Source organism: Heteronotia binoei, chromosome 4, assembly GCF_032191835.1.
Source record: "Heteronotia binoei isolate CCM8104 ecotype False Entrance Well chromosome 4, APGP_CSIRO_Hbin_v1, whole genome shotgun sequence".
Classification (NCBI taxonomy): Eukaryota; Metazoa; Chordata; class Lepidosauria; order Squamata; family Gekkonidae; genus Heteronotia; species Heteronotia binoei.
The window spans coordinates 3,118,978-3,143,706 of NC_083226.1; the positions used below are offsets into that span (position 1 = coordinate 3,118,978).

The window sequence follows — 24,729 nt, forward strand, 5'->3', positions numbered from 1 at the left end:
AGCGATTTGATTTGGCCCAACCGTTCAAAAAAAAACGAGATAGGTGAAATAAAGCCAGTTGCTACAGCTTCAACAATAGTAGCTCTCAGCTTCCAGAAAAACTCTCCCACTTCTCTACCAACATCTGTAATTCTGTTAAAATCTCCCGGGATGTTTGGCAGTGTGCAGAATTCTGAGAAATAGCTCTTTCTTGAGATTTAAATATCATGATGCATGACTGTTTTCATTTTATTTAATTTGAGCACCCACGCAGTTCTTATTTCTAAGAATAGGCAGCACTGCAAACTCCACTGGGAGGGGGGCATTGAAAATTGTAGATGTACACACTTTGGCTCATAATTCATCCCAGGGTTGCCAGTCAATTAAAACTGCATATTCCAGAGGAGCTGTGACGGGCTATCGGGACCACAGAGGAACTAGTACAAGCACAACAGAAAACCTCTCTCCGAGTAAAAACTCCAAAGCAACTAGACCAATATATGTCAACACTCTATATTCAATATAAATTCAAAATTCAATGTAAATAGTGTGTCCATACAAATAATGAGAAATCATACAAAAACATCATTATCCACGACAAGCCAATTTCATTCCTATTGACTCTTTATGGTGAACAACAATAATTGATGGTCTTAGCTGAAGTCTGATGCTCATAAAAACCTTTTGAGGCTTAAAGCTCTTCTTCCAGGGACCGTCTGTTCTCTGTGTACTGTAAAGTAGGTAAGTGGTGTTAAGGTACATCTTCCAATATTCTGTATGTCTCAATTCATTTTGCTTTTTTCATTCATTCATAATGCATTCTGCTGAAATAGCTACTAATTTCATTCTCATCTGTTCTCCAAATTGCTCCAACTTGTGGCTTGTCATGGATGAGGATGTTTTTGTATGATTTCTCATTATTTGTATGGACACATTATTTATATTTATAGAGGTTTACAAGATAATGCATGGTATGGAGAAAGTAGAGAAAGAAGTACTTTTCTCCCTTTCTCACAATACAAGAACTCGTGGGCATTCGATGAAATTGCTGAGCAGACAGGTTAAAACGGATAAAAGGAAGTATTTCTTCACCCAAAGGGTGATTAACATGTGGAATTCACTGCCACAGGAGGTGGTGGCGGCCACAAGCATAGCCACCTTCAAGAGGGGTTTAGATAAAAATATGAAGCACAGATCCATCAGTGGCTATTAGCCACAGTGTGTGTGTATATATAAAATTTTTTGCCACTGTGTGACACAGAGTGTTGGACTGGATGGGCCATTGGCCTGATCCAACATGGCTTCTCTTATGTTCTTATATTGAATTTTGAATTTATACTGAATATAGAGTGTTGACATATATTGGTCTAGTTGCTTTGGAATTTTTACACGGAGAGAGGTTTTCTGTTGTGCTTATCCAGAAGAGCTGCCATTTTCCTGTCGACATTATCATAACTTTTCACTTTGAGCATGAAAATGTCTAAAAATATCTACAACCTACATGGACAACATACAAGACAAAGATAATTTGGTCTTGTTCCATCCATGAAAAGCAAATTGCAGGCTTATTAAGCCTCAGTTTGCCTCAAGGCTGTGCAAGGTGCTGGGTCTGGTCAGGCAGCCGCCCTTCCCTTCACTTAGCAGAGTGCTCTTTCTGAGCTTCAGCGCATCAGTGTGGCCTAGTTACCACACTCTCTCACAAACTGCACAGACAGCCTTTATTTAAGTTAAGAAGCCAATACTGGTGGATTTTTTTCAAAAAGCATAACAATAACTGTAGCGGAGAGAAAAAGTGACTAAACTGTTCTAGCTAACTGGATGGCTTTGGATTGTAGTAGGCCATCTGCTTAGTTCAGAGCAGAAGGAGAGACACCGTGCTGCTCCTCCTGATAAGAACATAAGAGAAGCCATGTTGGATCAGGCTAATGGCCCATCCAGTCCAACACTCTATGTTACACAGTGGCCAAAAACCCAGGCACCATCAGGAGGTCCATCAGTGGGGCCAGGACCCCAGAAGCCCTCCCACTGTGCCTCCTCCCCCCCCAGCACAAGAATACAAAGCATCACTGATGCATGGAGGGAAGAAGAAGGAAGAGGAGGAGAACAAACAGGAAGGGGGTTCCCTGAGATTACATTCTACCAATCAGAGAGGGTGAGTGATAGTAGACAGGAAGGAGACTGACCGATATCAACCTATCTATCCGACTTGCTCTATGGTGTTTGCAGTCTTGGAGGACTGAGCAAGCGACATTGCCAGTCTGTTCTTCTAACATAAGGAAGAGAAGGGAAGTGTAACCCTTTAGCTCCAATCCAGTTTTGCTGCCCAAAACCAGGCACCCCAGACCATGTCATTTTAAAGGAGAGAAGAGGTGTGCAAGCTAGCCAAATTTCAGAAGAACCTGATAAATTGCAGCAATTTAAGCTTTGAGATACAGTATTTCTGTATTGGTGACCCATGTCTGCCCATCCAAAGCATAACTATCATTTTATTATAATGCCCTCACTGGTTTGGTGAAAAATCCCTTCTGTAAATTACACAAAGTAAAGCAAAGTGCAAGACATTCAGTGCAAGCTATTGACAAAGGGTTTGTTCCGGCACACTAAACAACACGTTTTGCAACTGGATTTTTACTGTGTAAGAAGAGCAAATCCACTTGCAAACAATCACTGTGCAAAAGCACCCAAAGTCCATCTAGAGCTCTGTGTCACCTGGTTTTGTGCTATCTCAACTACACGTGCAGAGGCATCACTAGGGTGGGTTGCACCCTGGGGCCAAGTGCGCCGTGCTGGCTGCGCAAAAGCGTGGGAAGGCAGGAAGCCCCTCTCCCTCCCCGCCCGTGTTTTGGAGGGAGCTGCGCCCTCTCCACCTTGCGCAAGCGTCGACGGCCGCCTCTAGTTGCTGCCCGCCCGGAGCCCGCGCCTGGGGCAGAGCGGGTGGATGTGCCCTGGTCGGTAGACGCCGCGAAGCCCCCTTCCCTTCACAGGCCCGCCAGCACCCAGGAGGAGCCGCCCGCCAGCCAACCACCATGCGTCAGGCCTTGACTCAGCCGCGTCCCAGCGCCATCCCCCTCTCCTCCGACTCCATGGGTGACTCACTGCTCCAGGCGCGGGCTCCGGGCAGGCAGCAACTAGAGGCGGCCGTCGACGCTTGCGCAAGGCGGAGAGGGGGGCCAATGAGAATGCTCTGGGGGGGGCCGATGGCCCCCTTGGCCCCGCCCCAGTGACGCCGCTGTACACGTGTGACAGTGGAAGATGCATCACATGCAGCAGAATGTGCACCCCGAGAACATTTGAACATATGAAGCTGCCTTATATGAATCAGACCCTCCCCCCCCCCCCCGGTCCATCAAAGTCAGTATTGTCTACTCAGACTGGCAGTGGCTCTCCAAGGTCTTTTGGAAGCTATAATGTGCATGTTCCGTATTGCTCTTCCCAAACCTCTGTTCACCATCACAAGGGATCAGCCGAAGAGAGAAGGCCTTCTTAGAGAGGAAGTAGCTGGCTCAGCTCCTGACATGGATGAGCCAAGCTGATCTGATCTTATCAGATCTTGGAAGCTACGCAGGGTCAGTCTTGGTCAGTACTTGAATGGGAGATCACCAAGGAAGTCCAGGGCTGCTACGCAGAGGCAGGCAATGGGAAACCACCTCTGCGCATCTTTTGCCTTGAAAATCCTGCAAGGTCCCCAAAAGTTGACTGCAATTTAGAACCATAGAATCATAGAGTTGGAAGGGACCTCCAGGGTCATCTAGTCCAGCCTGCTGCACAATGCAGGAAACTCACAAACACTTCCCCCTGAATTCATAGGATCGTCATCGCTGTCAGATGGCCATCTAGCCTCTGTTTAAAAGCCTCCAAGGAAGGAGAGCCCACTATCTCCTGAGGAAGCCTGTTCCACTGAGGAACCACTCTAACGGTCAGGACGTTCTTTCTAATGTTGAGGAGCCGGAAATTCTTTTGATTTAATTTCAGCTGTTGGTTTTGGTTGGGCCACAAAAAACAATTCCACACCATCCTCTCTATGACAGCCCTTCAAGTACTTGAAGATGGTGATCATATCACCTCTCAGCTGCCTCCTCTCCAGGCTAAACATCCCCAGCTCCTTCATCCTTTTCTCATAGGACTTGGTCTCCAGACCCCTCACCATCTTCGTCGCCCTTCGTCCAGACCCATTTCAGCTTGTCTATATTCTACTTAAATTGTCATGCCTGAAACTGAAAAAGCAATACTCCAGCTGAGGTCTTGCCAGAGCAGAGTAAAGCGATACCATCACATCATGTGATCTGGACACTATACTTCTGTTGATACAGCCCGAAATTTCATTTGCCTTTTTAGCCACCACATCGCTACTTGATGCAGTGGCACAAATCCTGACAGAAACACCATGGACAGCACATGTTCAACTGGTTCAGCTACACTGGGATCTCGCAGAGTACCAAGTCAGGTTCAAGGTTTTGGTCAGGGATGGAATTCTAGCAGGCACTCCTTGGATATTAGGCCACACACCCTTGATGTAGCCAATCCTCCAAGAACTTACAATAAAGAGCCTTGTAAGTTCTTGGAGGATTGGCTACATCAGGGGGGTGTTGCCTAATATGCAAAGGAGCTCCTGCTAGAATTCCATGCCTGGTTTTGGTTATGAACTTCAAGGCCTTGAGCGGTCTGTGGGATCTTGTTCTCTGCTATGTCTCTGGAGCCTCTCCTCAAAACTCCCCATCAAGTTTCAGAAAAGATTGGACCAGGGGGTCCAATTCTATGAGTGTCAAAAGAAGATGCCTTCATCCTCCATCATTTTCAACCAAGGGGAGGCATTTAAAAGGAATGTGGTCACATTAAATGTGATAGCGGAACTTCCTTTGGAGTTCAGTCATGCTTGTTGTCAAGTCTGCTTTAACTCTGGTCAAGCCTGCACTCAATCTTTGGTTCAGGAGAGAAGCATCCTGGGTAAAAGCCATGCTGTATGCCAATGCTGCTAGCTGAACTCTCCTCACCCCCTCCTTTCCTTTGTTATGTAGTTGTGCTTTGAAATGGGAATATGTGAAAGAGATTATAGAGCCTTCTCAGGCCGGGCATCGGAGGAGGAGACGCTCAAGGCCAAAGCAGGCCTGAGAACAAAATTGTAACATCAATGTGTGAATGTGCCCTGCATAGTACCCCTCCCTCAAGAATCCCTTTGAAGTGTACCTTATATGCTTGCATTCTACTGTATAATCTTTAGTCTTTCAATCTCCTTGTAGTGGAGAACTATGATATCAATAAACTAGCTACTTTGTATCAACAAAGCCTCGTTATTGAATACACCGACTTGACACTTGTTACAACACTGGTCCTGGCTCCACCCCAAAATCTTCTGGCTCCACCCCCAAAGTCCCCAGATATTTCTGAAGTCGGACCTGGCAAACCTAGGATGTGGTAGTCTTAATAAGGAGGTCTGAGATTCCCTTTTGGTCACATACTCAGTTTTGTGGGAAACTTTCCCTTTTATTTGTTCTTGAGATAAGAAGGGTTTTAGCCAACATGGAGCTGAGATCAGGAGAAGTTAGTCTTCTCAAAGATTTCAGGTTTTCACGGCTGGTAACATCATTAGGGTTTGTAGAATCTTTCGGGCTCAAGTGCCGTGTTCTACTGGAGAAAGTTTTCCTTCCAGACGTTTCGTTCTCGGCTGAGGAGAACATCCTCAGTGGCGTTGCAGCCGGAGCAGGCGCTCTGACCTTCTTGGCTGCTCTGCATTGAGTGAGCTACAAACCCTAAAGAAGTTAGTCTGTTTATTCTTTATTGTTTTCAGTTCCAATGTATCCTTCCCTCTTTCTCTCTTAGTAAAGTTTTCTTCTTAATCAAACATGACTATGCATTGGCTTTCTTCTGTTGCGTTTTTAGCATCCCGCTAACTTCCTCCAGGATTCGAATCTGGCTGCTTCACTTGTGATGCACCATAAAATATCCTGTTGCGCTGTGTCTCAAAGGCGGCGGTGGCAGCAGCGGCAGCAGCAACAAGAAGAGATGTGTAGGAGGAGATACTTGTTGAGGTGTCTGTCACCAGCATGAGACGGTTTTGAGTAGGGTTGCCAATCCCCAGTTGGGTGAAGAGAAAAAGGCACACAGCCTCCGTGTGTTAAGGTCATAGACACTACAATATTTCCTCTTTTTTCGGGGGCGGGGGGGATTCCATATGGTTTCTCAGCTTGTTACCTAATCCCCAGTTGGCAGCAGAGGATCTCCTGGTATGGAGGCTCTTCCCGCCATTTCAGGGTTATCAGAAAGTGTGTGTGTGGGGGCAGGGGGGGGTTGAATTTCCACCTGTGACGCAGAGTAATAAAGCTGCAGTACTGCAGTCTGAGCCCTCTGCTCACGACCTGAGTTCAATCCCAGCGGAAGCTGGTTCAGGTAGTCGGCTCCAGGTTGACTCAGCCTTCCATCCTTCCGAGGTCAGTAAAATGAGTCCCCAGCTTGCTGGGGGGAAAGTGTAGATGACTGGGGAAGGCAATGGCAAACCACCTCGTAAAAAGTCTGCCGTGAAAACATTGTGAAAGCAACGTCACCCCAGAGTCGGAAATGACTGGTGATTGCACAGGGGACTACCTTTACCTTACCTTTACCTTACTCCACTATACCCTATGGAGACTGGTCTAAGTCCATTATAAAGTTTATATCTCTGCTATCTAATCTTGAATAGGTACACACATGGCCCGGCCTGATACTGTCAAGCATGGTAAAATTCCAATGGTAATTAATTGTTTTAGGGCCTTCCATACACCTGGTCTGTGAAACATCATGGAGGCCCGAAGTACTTTGGCTCTGTTATTCTTTCCCCCTCCCCCTTCTTGCTTTGTTGCTTGTGAAGTAGAGTAGTGAGAAACGAAACTAGTAAGAGAAAGAATAATCAGCACCTTCCCATACATTCCTGTCTGGGAGGGTGAGACATCTGGGGAAAGCAAGGACAAGACACTGATAACATTGTGAGAATGTAGACATTTATGATAGTTTGTGTTAGAGAGCATTCCTTGCCCCCTTCTTTGGGAATCCTTTGAAGTATGTCTTAAAAGAATTGTATCAATGTATTTCTAGTATCACTCTCAAGGTCCTGTACCAGGAGAGCATATCGGTCTATCAATAAACATAGTATTGTATCCACTTGACTCGTTCTTTGAAACCGCATGCTTGACAGATACAGCCCGGCCCGGCAAGTTCTCATTTATGTCAGATTCATCCCTCATAACAAATGAGTTTGGCACCCCTGTGCTATAGAGTTGCCATCTTCCAGATCAGAAAATTTTTACAGTGGCTATGTACAATATAAAGAATTCTCAATAAACTCCCCAGAAAATCTTTTGATCTTCCAGGTGGAGCCTGAAGTTCTCTTATGCCTAAGATGAGGATACAGCCTCTGTGCATATACATGGGATTCACTTGTTTTTGGCTGCATGTGATTAATTTACTGACTCCTGCCCCACTGCCCCCCAATAATGGAGAGTGCAAGCTTTAATATCATTGAGTACGTGGCATTAAAATAGTTGTCATTCCTGACTGGGGTGTTCCTGGGGTGGATGCAGAGTAACTATTGCTTTGTTTAGCGTTGTCTTAGCTGCATATCCAGATTCCTCAGCTGTTTCTGGAAACCTCGATTGGGGAAAATCCACCGATGCTTTTTCACTGCCTGGATCGCTTCGATCAAAGGGAGCTGGTGGTGGATCATGAGGTAGGCCAACACCAAGGAAGAGGACCGGCTGATCCCGACCGCACAGTGCACGAGGACTTGGGCTGCCGAAGGAAACAAAAGGGCAGCAACTCTGTAAAGAATGCATTTACATATGAAGAACATATGAAGCTGCCTTATACTGAATCAGACCTTTGGTCCATCAAAGTCAGTATTGTCTTCTCAGACTGGCAGTGGCTCTCCAGCGTCTCAAGCTGAGGTTTTTCACACCTATTTGCCTGGACCCTTTTTTTGGAGATGCCAGGGATTGAACCTGGGACCTTCTGCTTCCCAAGCAGATGCTCTACCACTGAGCCACCGTCCCTCCCTTAGAAGGAAGGAACAGCTGTTTGTTCCTAACCCCAGCAAATGCAGCTTAGGAAGGGGATAAAATGAAAGTCAACTCTGAGCTTCAACCCCTTGCCTTCAAACTATGGGCACCAACACTCTAATTCAAGGGTATTGAACTTATATCTAGGGTTGCCAAGTCTAACTCAGATAATATCTGGGAACTTTGGGGGTGGGGCCTGGAGACTTTGGGGGTGGAGCCAGGAGACTTTCTCTAAAATTAATAAATAAAAACACAGCAGTAAAGTTCCCCTGAATACAGTCTTCATTTCCTCACCCAAGCATATGCACATCATCTCCCTCCCTCCCTCCCTCTCCCTCTCTCACACACACAGAAGCAAAAATAAAACAGTTTGCAATCCCACACCAGTGTGGTCTCACTGGGGCAATTTACTCACAAGTTGCTGAACTTCCAACAACACAGGGAAACCAAAGGTTCAAGTTTACCCTTTCGTATGCAAACGACCTCTGAAAAGCTTGTACAACCAACAAAGGGCCTGGGCTGCTTTCACAGCTCCTGGGAGCAGCCATGTTGTTCTGCCTGCTCACCCCGCCTCCATTCAGCCTTAAAGACACAGACACACCATTCAAAATGGAAGCCTTTGCAAGCTTTCTCCGAGCATTCTGAAGGGGAAAGGCACATGGTATTTGGGGGGCGGGGTGGAGCTTCTCCTTGCTGGCCAACTGACTGGGGGTGGGAAGGAGTCTGGGAAAGCAGGAGAACTCCTGCTGGGACCTGAGGATTGGCAAGCCTGTTTATGAGGATCGGATCTGATATAAATGAGACCTTGTTGGGCCAGGCCATGTGTGTTATAAAACGTAATGCCAGGTTGCAGAGATACAAACTTTATAAGGGACACAGGCAAACACATTTTGCTCAGCCTGGAGGAAGTTGACGGAATTCTCTCCTCTGCGCGCCCTACAATTTGCGATCTGGACCCATGCCCCTCCTGGCTAATTAAATCCTGCCGGAGGGAGCTTGAATGTCCTTTACGGAACATCATAAATAGATCCCTCTCAGAGGGGCGCTTTCCATCATCCCTGAAAGAGGCCTTGGTCCGACCCCTCTTGAAAAAAAGTACAGCAGACCCGGCCGAATTGGCAAACTACCGACCGGTCTCTAATTTACCGTTTTTAGGTAAAATAATAGAGAGGGCAGTGGCGTCGCAGTTGCAGAGCTTTCTGGATGACGCTTCCATCCTAGACCCATGCCAGTCTGGCTTTCGCCCAGGTTATGGGACAGAGACAGTACTGGTCGCCCTGATGGATGATCTCCAACAGCCCCTGGACCGGGGCGGCGTGGCAGTGCTGATGTTGTTAGATCTGTCGGCCACGTTCGACACGGTCGACCATCGGCTACTGACCTGCCGCCTCGCCGATATAGGGGTGAGGGGGTCTGCCTTACAATGGCTCTCCTCCTTCCTCGAGGATCGGGGACAAAGGGTGGCAATTGGTGGCGAGCGGTCCCGGAGGCGCACACTGGATCGTGGAGTGCCTCAGGGGACAATTCTCTCACCAATGTTATTTAATATCTATATGCGCCCCCTTGCCCAGATTGCCAGGAGATACGGACTTGGGTGCCATCAATATGTGGATGACACCCAACTCTACTTACTGATGGACGGACGGCCTGACTGCGTCCCTGAGAATTTAGACCGGGCCTTGCAGGATATGGCAACATGGTTGAGGGGGAGCGGGCTGAAATTGAATCCAGCGAAGACAGAAGTCCTTTGCCTGGGTCGGGGCGCCCGGGAAGGGGAAATACCTTTTCCGGTCTTCGACGGGGCGCCGTTGAAAGCGGCGCACCGGGTTAGGAGTCTGGGAGTCTTACTGGAGCCTTCATTATCTATGGAGGCTCAGATTGCAGCCACTGCCAAGTCAGCCTTTTTCCATCTAAGGCGGGCAAGGCAGTTGGCTCCCTTCCTAGAGCGCCAAGATCTGGCAACGGTACTTCACACAACGGTCACCTCGAGGCTGGATTACTGTAATGCCCTCTACATGGGGCTGCCTCTGTACCGAACCCGGAAGCTGCAGCTGGTGCAGAACGCAGCGGCCAGACTGTTGCTGGGGCTCCCTAAATGGGAGCACATACAGCCTGGGCTGCGCGAGCTGCACTGGATGCCAGTTATATACCGGGTTCATTACAAAGTGCTGGTCATTACCTTTAAAGCCCTATATGGTTGAGGACCTGTCTACCTTAGGGACCGTCTCTCCCCATATGAACCCCAGAGAGCACTGAGGTCAACTGGAAAAAACTTGCTGACCACCCCCGGACCAAGAGAGGTGAAGCTGCAATGCACCCGCAACCGGGCCTTCTCCTCTGTAGCCCCGAGCCTATGGAACCAACTCCCAGAGGAAATGCGGGCCCTGCGGGACCTTGAACAATTCCGCAGGGCCTGCAAGACCTTCCTCTTCCGACTGGCCTTCGCTGAAGAAAGAAGCTGCTAAGGATAACCGCCACCACAAAAGAACGAATAGCAATAGCACTTTTATGAATTTAATTTAATTGATTGATTGATTTTAAACTTGTCAGAATTTTGAATGCTGGATGTAACTTTGTTTTTATATAATGCTGTTAGCCGCCCTGAGCCTGCTCCGGCGGGGAGGGCGGGATACAAATAAAATTATCTATCTATCTATCTAAAGATTTTGTATCTCTCCCATGTGATTGAAGGAACTGGGCAAAGGAAGCTCCTGCTCTTTCCCTCCCTCCCCAGGGGATGAGGAGGGGGTGGAATCTCAGTCAATAGAGGGAAAAGAGGCTTAGCTCAGTAGCTCTGCTGTGCGATTGAGAGAGCTTGGCAAAGCAAGCTCTCCCTCCTCCCTTTCCTCCCCAAGGGAGGAGCCACAGCCAATGGAGAAAACAGAGGCTTTGCTCTGTAGCTCCTGTGCAATTGAGCAAGCCTGGCAAAGCAAGCTGAGATGCAGAAGGAAGCAAGAGAGAGGGAGAAGAAAGCAGACTTGCTCACAGGCCTGATAGGAACCCTACAGGGGCCTGATCCGTCCCCTGGGTCACATGTTTGACACCCCTGCTGTAATTTACATGAGTTTTGTTTGAGAGTAATCTTCAAGTTGCCCTCACCTGGATGACCCAGGCTAGCCTGATCTCATCAGATCCCGGAAATTAAGCAGGGTCAGCTCTGGTCAGTATTTTGGAAGGAAGAGCACCAAAGAAGTCCACAGTCACTCTGCAGAGGCAGGCAATGGCCAACCACCCTTGAATATCTCTTGCCTTGGAAACTCTCTGAGGCTGCATATGTCGGCTTGAGTTGAGTTGAGTTGCCAAGTCCATAGAGTTTTCCCTCCCAAATTGCTAGAGCATCTGGGAAAACCATAGAGTTTTCCCAAAATGCCTAGAGCGGCTGGCATGCGACATCGCTGGCATGATGATGTCACTTATGGGTGACGTCATCGCGCAGGTGATGTTGGGGGAAGTTCCCCCCGCTGGCCTAGTGTGGGCTGGTGGGTTGCAAACCTCCCGGGGTATGGGGGGGGGGAATCCCCACCTGGACCGGGGACTTGGCAGCCCTAGCTCTGACTTGACACCTCTTTCCACCACCAACAATCCCAAGTTCAACAGAAACAGATTTGGGGGAGAAAATCATGAAAGTGATTTGCAATATCCATATTCAGGGTGGAATTCTAGCAGGAGCTCCTTTACCTATTAGGCCGCACTTCCCGATGTAGCCAATCCTCCAAGAGCTTACCAAAAAGAGCCTTGGAAGCTCTTGGGGAATTGGCTGTCAGACGATGGGATCTCAAATTAACCAGACCTTGAATTGTTGCAAAGTTAGGCTTTATTTGATAATCCATAAGCATTGGAAGGAAGGAAGATTGAGACTGATACACTGTAGCAGTAGAAGGCATGCTATATTGGGGTACATCAAAGGGAACTATACCAAGCCACAATTCTAAACATGGCTGAGTTGAGGTGCAAAGATTCACACGGTCTCCCTCTCTTATCTTATTGTTACTGTTAGTCTTCCGGGGATGGCCAGGCGGCTTTTCCTGGAGGCGCTTTATCTTCAAAGGGGGGAATTTCTGCCTTTGTTAGTATCAAGGGGAAGAAATGTTCACATCAAGCATTGGCAACATCTGCACTTTCTTCTTTGATATGCAAGGTCTTTTCTCATGGTTAGTAACAGCGTTTCAAGATGGCGACAGTTCAGCTAAGACTTTTATTTCAGGAAAGTTACATCGGCTGACATTGGCTACATCGGGGGTGTGTGTGTGGCCTAATATGCAAAGGAGCTCCTGCTAGAATTCCATCCCTGTCCATACTAGAATATTTTTCAGTTCTGAGTGAATGTTCAGGACTGGGACAGTGCGGGTGGTTTCTTTTGCGCTTTAACTAAAAATCTTCTGGTCTTTTCCCCCTGCTCTTAAATGTAATCACTGTTAAGAGCCAAGAAGAGACCTCCTGTATTAATTTGTCTAATCCTCCATTGACATTTCTGCTGGTGAGCATCCCAACGTCCGGTAGAAACTAATTTCATGTTTGATTATTTGCTGTATGAATTATTTCATCCTGCCCTTTCTAAACACGTTGCCAACCGGTTTAATTGAATTGCTGAGTTTTTAAAGGATTTGGATGAGTCTGCAGAACTTCCCTCCTTTTGTTTATTTCTCCTCTCTTTCAGTGAATTCGCAAAATTAGCCTGGGTCCCTCCCCCATCCTAATGTACATAACTTGCTTCACCACCTGGAGGCTGGCAACCCTAGTGGGGAAATGAGGGCAGGGGTAAGAAGAAGAAGATATTGGATTTATATCCCGCCCTCCACTCCGAAGAGTCTCAGAGCGGCTCACAATCTCCTTTACCTTCTTCCCCCACAACAGACACCCTGTGAGGTAGATGAAGATATTGGATTTATATCCCACCCTCCACTCCGAAGAGTCTCAGAGTGGCTCACAATCTCCTTTACCTTCCTCCCCCACAAAAAACACCCTGTGAGGTGGGTGGGGCTGGAGAGGGCTCTCACAGCAGCTGCCCTTTCAAGGACAACCTCTGCCAGAGCTATGGCTGACCCAAGGCCATGCTAGCAGGTGCAAGTGGAGGAGTGGGGAATCAAACCTGGTTCTCCCAGATAAGAGTCCACACACTTAACCACTACACCAAACTGGCTCTCCAGGGAAAGGCAGATAGATCCAGGTGGGCAGCCGTGTTGGTGTGAGGCAGTAGAACAAAGTAGGAATCGAGTTGTACCTTTAAGACCAACAAAGTTTTATTCAAAATGTAAGCTTTCGTGAGCTCCAAGCACACTTCATCAGACGAGGAATCAGGTACACTGAGCAGAGCTGCAGATAGCTGGTAGGCAGTGGTTGAGAATGCAAAATGGTACGAATTTAAGATCCAATGACAGAATAGTGAAATTAACAGCATGGTAGAATTAACAAACTGAGCAAACCTTTGATCTGGGTAGCATGAACATGAGAAACCAGTAAAACAGTAACATGTCAAAATGTGAGAATGTCTGCTAATCACTCTATTGTTTATAAGCCTGGGTCAAAATGAGGGCATTTCTTTCTCAGAAGATTTTTCCCATCCAACTAATTTACCTTTTAACATGTAACATACATATAGTTTGCCATTAGAAGAAATATACATTAAAATATAGTGGAAGATGGCTTTAGTATATGTAATGAGATAAACAGCCAATATCCCTATTTGAGTATGTCAATACAGCTAAAAGAGAAATACATTAGATAGTGGTGTCCTTGTTGGCTGAGGAGAAATTCTCAATATCTCTACTATGAACTGAGGCAGGGCAGAAGAGAAGGACGAATGGCTCTGCTTGTAAATCTCCTTCTGAGCCCAGTGGAACCAGAGGGTGAAGGCCTCTGACAACCACTAGCCTCACACCCCAGCCCAGGGACCGAATCAAGCCCCCGGAAGGGCTCCTATCAGACCCCCAAGCAACTGGCTGTCATCTGCTTCCTTCTCCCTCCTCTCTTGCTTCCTTCTGCATCACAGCTTGCCTTGCAAGGCTTGCTCAATTACACAGGCGCTACAGAGCAAAAACTCTCTTTACTCCATTGGCTGAGGCTCCTCCCTTGGAGAGGAAGGGGGAAAGACTGAGCTTGCTTTACCAGGCTCTCTCAATCGCACAGCAGAGCTACTGAGCCAAGCCTCTCCCTTCAATTAGCTGAGGCTCTTCCCAACCTCGTCCCCTGGGGAAGGAAGGAAAGAGCCAGAGCTTCCTTTGCCCTGTTCCCGGAATCCCATGGGAGAGATACAAAGAAAGCACCTTTAAGACCAATGAGTGCTACTGTTTTAAGCATGTTTTAAGTTTTTAAAATCTTTAATTGTGTTTGTCTGTGTCCTTTATAAAGTTTATATCTCTGCTGCTACCTAATCTGAAATAGGTGCCCACCTGGCCTGGCCCAACAAGGTCTCATTTATGTCAGATCTGGCCCTCGTAACAAATGAGTTTGACACCCCTGCTCTAGCCTTCACAAAGAAACGGTGCAAATTTCTTCTCAAGGTTGGAACCATGTTGCCCAACACCCCGCCCCCCCCCCCCGCCCCCATGTACTATCAACTCTTGTAGCAGCAACTTTTCCATACCTCCTGGGATACTCAAGGCTTTATGTATAAATTCTGCTGCAGGGTAGAAATACGGACTCAGGTCAAAATTCGGAAGGTCATGGGCTGGTACTCCATAATACTCAATGCTGGGACCATAGAAGCCGTGGGATCCTTTGCAAAATATCATGCCATGGGCCGCATTTAAAACGTGGCTAATGCCCATCTTCCATAAGCCAAACCTGTTGTGGGCTGCAACCCTAAAAGCAAAGACAGTGAGTAAGGGGCAGGGAGGGGAGACGGCCAGGTTTGCCTTTGTGGCTCCTTTTAGGACATGGTCCCAATCCATTCATATTCTGTTTCAGTTAGGGTTGCCAAGTCCCCCTCATAGAGTTTTTCCAGAAACGCCTAGAGTGGCCAGTGCACGATGTTGTCAGCGCAATGACGTCACTCGTGGGTGATGTTATCGTGCTGGTAACGTGGGGGGAGGTTCCCCCTGCCAGCCCAGTAGGAACCTCCCGGGTGGGAGAACCCCCACCCAGACCAGGAGTTTGGCAGCCCTAATATCAGTGTTCCCTCTAAGCTGAGTTAGTGTGAGCTACTTCACAGATTTTTAGTCTCCAGCTCACACATTTTTGTCTTAGCTCAGGAAGGATGACCTCAGAACACAATAATTCAGGGGTGGCCAACAGTAGCTCTCCAGATGTTTTTTGCCTACAACTCCCATCAGCCCCAGTTATTGGCCATGCTGGTTGGGACTGATGAGAGTTGTAGGCAAAAAACATCTGAAGAGCTACCGTTGGCCACCCCTGCAATAATTTATGCACCAGCTCACAACTTCAATGCCAGTAGCTCACAAAGTAGAATTTTTGCTCACAGCTTAGAGGGAACATTGTTCTGTGTACATATTTTATTCTCTTGTTATCCCTGATTTCTAATGGCCTACAAATAAACATTTGAACATTCATATTCTGTGAGGAAAGTACTCCAGATTGCTACCATGAAAATTAGAATTCTCCAATAAATTGTGTCAGAAAGGAAGGAATGTATTTATTTAATTGACTGCTTCATTGATTACAGTCCATGACCAGCAAAATATATTTCAGAAAATGTGTTTGTTGCCTCTCTAGAGACTTATTCATGGAGGTTCACAAAGTAAAAATGATACAATAAAATCATCTATCATCTGCCCTGTGTGGTTTTGATACGATATGAGTGGGGTACTCCTGTTACCACCTGCCCAGTTTATGGGGGTGGGGGGGATTTTGCATTTGTTTTATCCATTTTGAATTTGTTCTTCCCCTGTTGCCATCTTTTAATTGTCCAGCTGTTTTTAATGAATATATATTAACTGGTTTTTAATGTTATGTTACCTGCCCTGGGCCCGTTTGGAGAAGGGCGGGATATACATTTAACCAACAGCAACAACATTACTGTAAGAATTATCCATAATAAACAAGCCATAACATTAAGCAGCCAAAAAACATATCCCTAAAACCATCCTTGGCCAAAGAGCAAACTATACCAGCAGCTATACAAATCCCTTGCGTAAAAGCCTTGGTAACAAGAAATGTTTGGGCCTGGTACTTTGAGGAAGATGAGGTAGGTCTCAAGGGAGCTTGAAGGGGAAAAGCATTGCAAAGGATCTGTGCTACCACTGGGGAGGGGAACTCCTGTCTAGGTGTGCGCATTCAGTTCAGCCAAACTGAATACAGCCCCGAATGCCCCCCCTATTTGGCAGTATTTGGTGCCGAATACTACCAGATCCCACTCCCCTGCTTTATAAGGCAGCCAGATATGGCTGTCCTGAATACCGCCGAATCAGTATTCAGCAGTATTTGGAATTCTAAAGAAATGGTGAGAAAGGAGGTTTTTCAGCTTCAGGGAAGCTGCTTGCCTCATTTCCTGCTGTTTCAAGACTTTTCCTGCCTCTCCCAAAGCCTCCCTGGGATCAGGGAGGGAGGGGGAGGGGAGAGGAGTCCCAGCAGCCAATCGAAGGCATGCACTTGCAAAATGCAAATGCGTGCAACTTTTCAGGGCTGTTGTGTTGCTGCTGGCTGGGCTAACATCCCAGCCAAAACGCAACATTTGTTTACTTGTATCCTGCCAATAGGATTACAAGTAAACACTGTTCTTTGTCCAATCACAAAGCAGTGTTCTTTTTTGAAATTGCTCTGCGTATGGCCAGAGGATATCTGGAGAGGGACTGAAGAAGATATTTAAAGGTAAATTTTGGGGTGATTCTTTATTTTAGTAAACAGGTTTTAAGTGAAGAAAAGGACTTTCTACAACTCAGTGTCCCTTCACTTCTCCCTCAAACCCCCTTCCCTCCAGATGGCTTTTCATATACCCTATGTTGCCATTGAGTTCAATGGCCCTTAGGGTATAACGGTGGAATGGGGGCACCATCTTTGGGTACCCACAGACTGGGAGCCCTTGATCCAATCTTTTTGGACCTTGGACGTTTCTTGGGGAAGAGTCCCCTGCAGCTTCTCTGCAAATTTGGGGGTTCTCCCTCAAACCCATGGAGTCTATCCTCCAAACAATCCATTTCTAGTACAACTTATTACTGCAGTGTGAAGATCAGTTGTAATTCTGGGAGATCTCCAGGCCCTAACAGGAGATTGGCAACCTGACTCTGGTGCAAGGAGCTGTGTTCTAGCAGAAGGTTGCTTACGCCAGAGGCAAAACCCACTGTTAGGTGGAGAGTGCTGTTAACTCTATTGTTGTCTTGAGTTCCTTGGAGGAAGGCTGGGACGCACTGCGACAAATGAAAAGGTCAGGTGGGTTGCTGTGTTGGTCTGAAGCAACAGAACAAAGTTTGAGTCCAGGGGTCCTTTAAGACCAACAAAGTTTAATTAATTTCGTCTAAAGCTGCCACCGGACTTTAACAAATAAACAAGGTAGACTTACAGGTCTCCTAAGAAGAGGTTCGGCCACACCTCATCGACATGGTTACAGGAGGGCCTCCCCGTGTTCAAGAGCTCTTCCAGCTCTTTCGCAGTAGGGGTCTCAGCTAGGCGTGGGCTGGAGCATCCAGGGGCTGCGGAGAGCAGCGTGTCCTTTTCAGCCATCCTAACGGAAGCAGCCGCTCTCTGCCCGCCGAAACCCGAGAAAGGGACCCAGGCCTGCTTGTTTACAGGGTTGAGACTCCGCAGCTGTCGTTTGTGTGGATTGATGGGAGACCAGTCAGAACAGGTGCAGGTGGGCAGCAGGGAAGGGAGGCGAGCAGGAAAAGCCATCCCGGAAGGGGAGCCATCCTTTAGTGATGACCGTCCTTTGCAAGGGAAAGGCTAAGAAGTGGAGAGCCACAAATGAGGACGAGCAGGGCTTTTTCTGTAGCAGGAACTCCTTTGCATATTAGGCCTCACCTCCCCGATGTAGCCAGTCCTCCAAGAGGTTACAGTAGGCCCTGTAATAACAGCCTTGTAAGCTCCAGGAGGATTGGCTACATCAGGTGGGTGTGGCCTAATATGAAAAGGAGTTCCTGCTACAAAAAAAAGCCCTGAGGAATATAGTGGGTTTGATGCATTGAAGAGGGGAGGTGGTAGTGAACCTTAGCTCTTTATTGAGGACAGCACAAGGTAGACTGCACTTAAAAGACTAAGGAACTGGGCTAACTATATACAACTCAGGGTTCCCACGCAAGCATGTTACTGGATCATTCAAACCAGCAGGGGGCCTGTGATTGGTCCAGGGAAGCAGGGATTTGGATCCTGCTGCCCATTGTTCCCAAGTCTCCAAGCTTCGTTCATATGGCTCCAATGAGCCTGGCAGGAACACCCAAATCAATCTACACTTGAGTCCACATACATACCCCCTAGTTCACAAGCCTTAGCAGACGTAGTCTCTCAAGGAGGCAGGTTTACGGGGCTCCCATGTTGACCATCTGAGTGCCGGTGTGGGCAGTGGAGCGGTTGCCGCTTCAGGCATGGTGAGCGGAGAGGTCGGCGATGCTGGAATTTTGGCCGGCGATTCAGAGTCTGCAGTGATCAGTGTGCCACATCTCTTCTTCTGAGCAGATTTTCCTGGTATGAACAAAAGTTTATTTTTTTTTAAAGTCAGCCTCCCTAGAGCAAGATGCCAAGATGATCTGGCCTGCTTTTGTTCCCATCATGGGCTGCAAAGCTGGGTGCATGGAGTCACAAAGCAGGAGACAACCGCCAGGATGGTTGAAATCCCAACATGGGTTGGATTTTGTAGTCAAAAATCCTCATCCAGCCAAAGAACTCCATGCAGGCCAGCTCATTCTGCCGCCTACTTATCCTTACTGTTTCCCAGGAAGGAGTTGTCCAGGAAATAATTCTACAGTAAAAAAAAAACCCTTCTGGTTTAATATGAAAAATATGTAGCTTAACAATTTTGTCATGTTCTACAAAGCATGATGAAACAAAAGTCCGGGTGTACCTTAATGACTAACAACATTTATTTCACTCTGAGTTGTTTGTTATTTCTTCAGGCATGTGAAACAGAGCAGAAATCAGACTGGAAATTCTTCTTATGGGTAAGATTACTGGGGGGGCAGGGAGGAGGAGGAGGTGGAGGCAGTGAGGTTTTGTGTAAATATCCTGTTACTGTTACGTGGAACTACAACTGGTTGACAGATTGCACCCAAAGAGTGCTTGTGAATGGTTCCTCATCCTCTTGGAGAGGAGTGACAAGTGGAGTGCCTCAAGGATCTCTCCTGGGACCTCTTTTGTTCAACAACTTTATCAATGATTTGGATGAAGATATAGACAGAATGCTTATTTGCAGATGATACTAAATTGAGAAGAGTTGCAAATACAGTAGAAGACAGAGTCAGGACACAGGATGATCTTGACAGGCTGGAAAACTGGGCTAAAGCAAACAAAATGAATGTCAACAGGGATGAATGCAAAGTTCTGCATGGAGGTAGAAAAAAATCAGATGCATAATTATAAGATGGGGGAGACGTGTCTTGACAGTTGTATGTGTGAAAAGGATCTAGGGGTCTTAGTAGACCATATACTGAACATGAGTCAACAGTGTCATATGGCAGCTAAAAAGGCAAATGTGGGTATAGTGTCCAGATCACACAAAGTGATGGTATCGCTTTACTCTGCTCTGGTAAGACCTCACCTGGAGTATTGTGTTCAGTTCTGGCCACCACAATTTAAGAAGGATATAGACAATCTGGAACAGGTCCAGAGGAAAGCAACAAAGATGGTGAGGGGTCTGGAGACCAAGTCTTATGAAGAAAGGTTGAAGGAGCTGGGCATGTTTAGCCTGGAGAGGAGGCGTCTGAGAGGTGATATGATCACCATCTTCAAGTACCTGAAAGGCTGTCATATAAGAGTATGGTGCAGAGTTGTTGTCTGTTGCCCCAGAAGGTCAGACCAGAACCAGTGGGTTGAAATTAAATCAGAAGAGTGGTTCCACAGTGGAACAGGCTTCCTCAGGTGGTGGTGGGTTCTCCTTCTTTGGAAAAAATGGATGTTTTGGTTATGGCATTGTACCCCACTGAGTTTCCTGCCCTCCCAAAACTCTGCCCCCACATCTTCAGGAATTTCCCAACCCGGATCCGGCAACCCTACCCCACCATCCCCCGCCAGTACCCAAGGAGGACTTGGCAACCCTAGGCCATGTGAAATTCCACCAACTGGTCATCATGAATTGCCAGCTATGCTGTTCACAACATGTTAGCATGGCTGGCCAGATACTGACAGAATGAAAGTTCAGGCTGAGTAGGAAAGCGTCGTGTACGAGCAAGGCCAATGAGACAAAGGCTGGCCATCTTTCTTTGGTGCCATTCTGCATGGCTTCCATGCTGGATGCAGCGGCAGGAAGGGCTCTTTATGAAGACCTTGATTCCTTGCCTCCATTTCAGACACTGAGTACTGTGACGTTCACCAGTATGAGCCCAGGAACACTTTCTTTAAAAAGACACTTCTAAAAAAAAAATACATACGTTTTCTGGAGGGAAAAATAAAGGGAAATCTGTTTCTATGGTGTCACCATGTTAGTTGTTCAGATGCCTATTTCATTCACTGCTCAAGATGTGCCCTGATGTCATGGTTTATTTTATTTTATTTGTTTTATCAAATTTATATCCTGCCCTCCCCTAACGGGCTCAAGGCAGTTCATAACAGTTAAAACAAATATAAAATTTTAAAACTGGATATACAATAAAATCATTTCCATACATTTTACAGTCATTACATCCAAGCTATACATTGATATTCTGATTATTCCAACGTTTTTGGTTACAGTTCTTTTGAGAGTTGCCAAGTCCCCAGCTTTCCATAGTTTTCTTGTACCATAGAGTTTTCCCTTCCAAAACGCTAGAGCAGGAGTGGCCAATGGTAGCTCTCCAGATGTTTTTTGCCTACAGCTCCCATCAGCCCCAGCCATTGACCAGGGGTGGGCTACAGCGTCTGGGAAAACCATAGAGTTTTCCCGGAAACGCTTAGAGCAGCCCTGCACGGGCGCCGCCATTTTGATGATGCCACTTCCGGGTTATGCCATCTCACCAGTGATGTAGGGGGAGGTTCCCCCCACTGGCCCAATGTGGGCCGGTGGGTTGGGAACCTCCCGGGTAGGGGATCCCCTGCATTGACTGGGGACTTGGCAGCCCTCGTTCTTTCCATTCAGTGAGATTGCTGGTGCTGTGGAATAACAGCCACCTCCCCCTAACCATTGAAAGCAAGTTTAAACAACTTGGTCTTACAGGCCCTGCGGAGCTGTGGCAGGTCCCACAGGGTCCTGATGTTTTCGGGGAGGGCATTCTCGATCTGAGGTTTCTTCAGATTCACCTTGGATGCTAAGTGGGCTGAGAAGAAATGTGCCTGAAGTGAGGGAGCACAGATTATTTTATTAATCAATTTGTGTCATTTATAGCTTGCCTTTCCCCACTGTGGAGACCCAAAGCAGCTTATATCATTTTCCTCTGCCCTATTTTATCCTCACAACCATCCCGGGAGGTAGTTGAACAAAGCAGGAGTCAAGTGGCATCTTTAAGACCAGCCAAGTTTTATTCAGAACGTAAGCTTTCGTGTGCTCTCTAAGCACACTTCATCAGACGAGGGGATCGGGGATTGTGGGTTGAAATACAAGCAGTTTGTTGATTAAGTATGCAGACTGATCGCCTGGTAAACCAGTGTGGCTTGGCCATTTGGTCTGGATTATTATCTTTTATGGCTATCCAGACCAAGTGGCCAAGCCACCATGTGATCAGTCTGCATACTTAATCAACAAACTGCTTGTATTCCAGCCCACAATCCTCGATCCCCTCGTCTGATGAAGTGTGCTTAGAGAGCACACGAAAGCTTACGTTTTGAGTAAAACTTGGCTGGTCTTAAAGGTGCTCCTTGACTCCTGCTTTGTTCAACTACTTTAGACCAACCCAGCTGCCCTCTTGGATCTACCCTGGGAGGTAGGCTAGGCCGAAAGAGTGTGACTGGCCCAAGGTCAACCATGAGGACACGTGGTTTTTCTCCTCATAATGTGCACCAGAGAGTCCTCAAATGCCTTCCTTACCAAGATGAATATTGAGTGAAGAAATGATACACAGAGATCGGTCACGGCGCTGACATGAAATTCAGCACGCTCTTTTGAATCTAAAGGTAGACTCCCCGATAGCTCAGGGGAGAGCTGGGTGTCTGTCCAGTTGCCACACAAGGCTGTTATTAAACCCGGGCAAACATTGTTTGCGCTGCTGACTAAGACTCCAGCACTATCATTTGTCCTTCGTGAGTCATAAAGTGACAAAGCTCAGTTTCATGATTCATCCTGGAAGACAGAAGTGGAAACCCAGCTAAATGAATACTAATGGCTGACACATTAAAATTTCTTTCTTTTCCTTCCTTCCTTTCTTAGTGCTATGGTGAAGCTTCAGTAATTATAGCCCTCTTCATAAGCTATAGCTACATTTGATTTTTCTTTATAGATATGTTGAGTAATTCCACAACAGGCTCCTAGTTTCAGCAAGTGGTTTATACTACTTAGTAGGGTTGCCAAGTCCAATTCAAGAAATATCTGGGGACTTTGAGGGTGGAGCCTGGAGACTTGGGCAGTGGGAAGCCAGGAGCAAGGCTGTGTAACAAGCATAATTGAACTCCAAACGGAGTTCTGGCCATCACATTTGAATGCCTTCCCTCCATGGTACAATTTCTAGGAGAATCTAGACTGCTTGCATCACTGCCTGGAGTCATGCCTCTGTGAAATTGTATTTTGAGCAGGGGTTCCAAATTTAATGATGGTGATTCAAGAAAGAGAGAGCCTCTTGAAACATGTCCAGTTTAAACTCAGGAGAGGTTTCATCACTTATCTAAAGCCAAGAGCTCAGAGGCCCACCACTGGAAACTGACCAGAGTTTATCACCTGTCTAAAGTCAAGCGCTCAGAGAAACACTACTGGAAATTGACCAGAGTTTTGGAAACTGACTAGAGACTTCTACATGGACTTCTTTTTTGCATTCTAGACATGAATTATGGCTCTGCAAATGTAACTTTGTAGTGCTGAGCGCATGAGTATGTGAATAACAATTATAACATGTCCATGCACTCAACAATACATTTAATTTAAATACAGTTAAAATTTAAGTAAGATACAGTGTTGTTTATTTTGTGGTTGCTCAACCTCCAGATGGTGGATGGAGATCTCCTTCTATTACAACTGATCTCCAAGTAGGGTTGCCAATCCCCAGGTGGGGGCAGGGGATCCCCTGGTTTGGAGGCCCTCCCTCCACTTTAGGGTTATCAGAAAGTGGGGGGGAGGGAAATGTAGGGCTCTGAGGGGCTGTTATTTGAGGTAGAAGCATTAAATTTGCAGCATAGGGTACAATGCCTCTACTCAAAACACCCTCCAAGTTTCAAAAGGATTGGACCAAGGGGTCCAATTCTATGAGCCCCGAAATAAGGTGCCCCTACCTTCATTATTTCCAGTGGAGGGAAGGCATTTAAAACGCGTGTGTCCCTTTAAATGTGATGGCCAGAACTCCCATTGGAGTTCAGTTATGCTTGTCACAACCTTGCTTCTGGCTCCACCCTCAATGTCTCCTGGCTCCACCCTCAAAGTCCCCAGATATTTCTTGAATTGGACTTGGCAACCCTAGTCTACAGGGGTGTGAAACATGTGGCCTGGGGACCAAATCAGGCTCCCGGAGGGGTCCTATCAGCAACTGGCTGTCGCCTGCTTCGTTCTTCTTCTCTCTTGCTTCCTTCTGCATCACAGTTTGCTTTGCCAGGCTTGCTCAACTGTACAGCAGAGATACTGAGCCAAGCCTCTCTTCCTTCTGTTGGCTGAGGAGCCATCCCCTCCTGTTTCCCTGGGGAAGGAAGAAAAGAGCCTTAGCTTCTTTTGCTCAGTTCCCTGGATAGCAGAGGAGAAATACAAAGAAAGCACCATTAAGAACAACAGGTGCTAATGTTTTAAGAAGACGACATTGGATTTATATTCCACCTTCCACCCTGAATCTCAGAGTCTCAGAGCGGCTTACAATCTCCTTTTATCTTCCTCCCCCACAACAAACACCCTGTGAGGTGGGTGGGGCTGAGAGAGCTCTCCCAGGAGCTGCCCTTTCAAGGACAGGTCTGAGAGAGCTATGGCTGACCCAAGGCCATTCCAGCAGCTGCAAGTGGAGGAGTGGAGAATCAAACCCGGTTCTCCCAGATAAGAGAGCTATGGCTGACCCAAGGCCATTCCAGCAGCTGCAAGTGGAGGAGGGGGGAATCAAACCCGGTTCTCCCAGATAAGAGAGCTATGGCTGACCCAGGGCCATTCCAGCAGCTGCAAGTGGAGGAGGGGGGAATCAAACCTGGTTCTCCCAGATAAGAGTCTGCATACTTAACCACTACACCAAACTGGCTCTAAGAATTTTTTATGGTAAGTTTTTTTTTAAAAAATCTTTAATTGTGTTTGTGTCCTTTGTAAAGTTTATATCTCTGCTACCTGGCATTACATTTTATGACACACATTGCCCGGCCTGACAAGGTCGCATTTATGTCAGATCCGGCCCTCATGACAACTGAGTTTGACACTCCTGGTCCAGAAGCTCACTTTAAAAAGGGCCTGTATAAGGGAGGGGCATTTCCTCCCATAGCTATTGTCGGACAGTGGAACTTCAAAGTAAGCAGGCTTCCATTGGTTACAATGTTAAGACTTTATTGATAATCCAAAGGTTCTGAGCATAGATACATTGGAACTGATACTCGGTTCCTGGAGCAT

General features: G+C 46.9%; 1 protein-coding gene across 1 annotated transcript; it reads right to left on the reverse strand.

Moving 5' to 3' along the window:
* Window positions 1-7,534: 7,534 nt before the first annotated feature.
* LOC132570247 (dual specificity protein phosphatase 13-like) lies at window positions 7,535-17,618 on the reverse strand. The gene is given in 3 exon segments (XM_060236712.1): window positions 7,535-7,737; window positions 14,587-14,804; window positions 17,458-17,618. Coding segments are annotated over 3 exon segments (582 nt in total).
* Window positions 17,619-24,729: the final 7,111 nt, after the last annotated feature.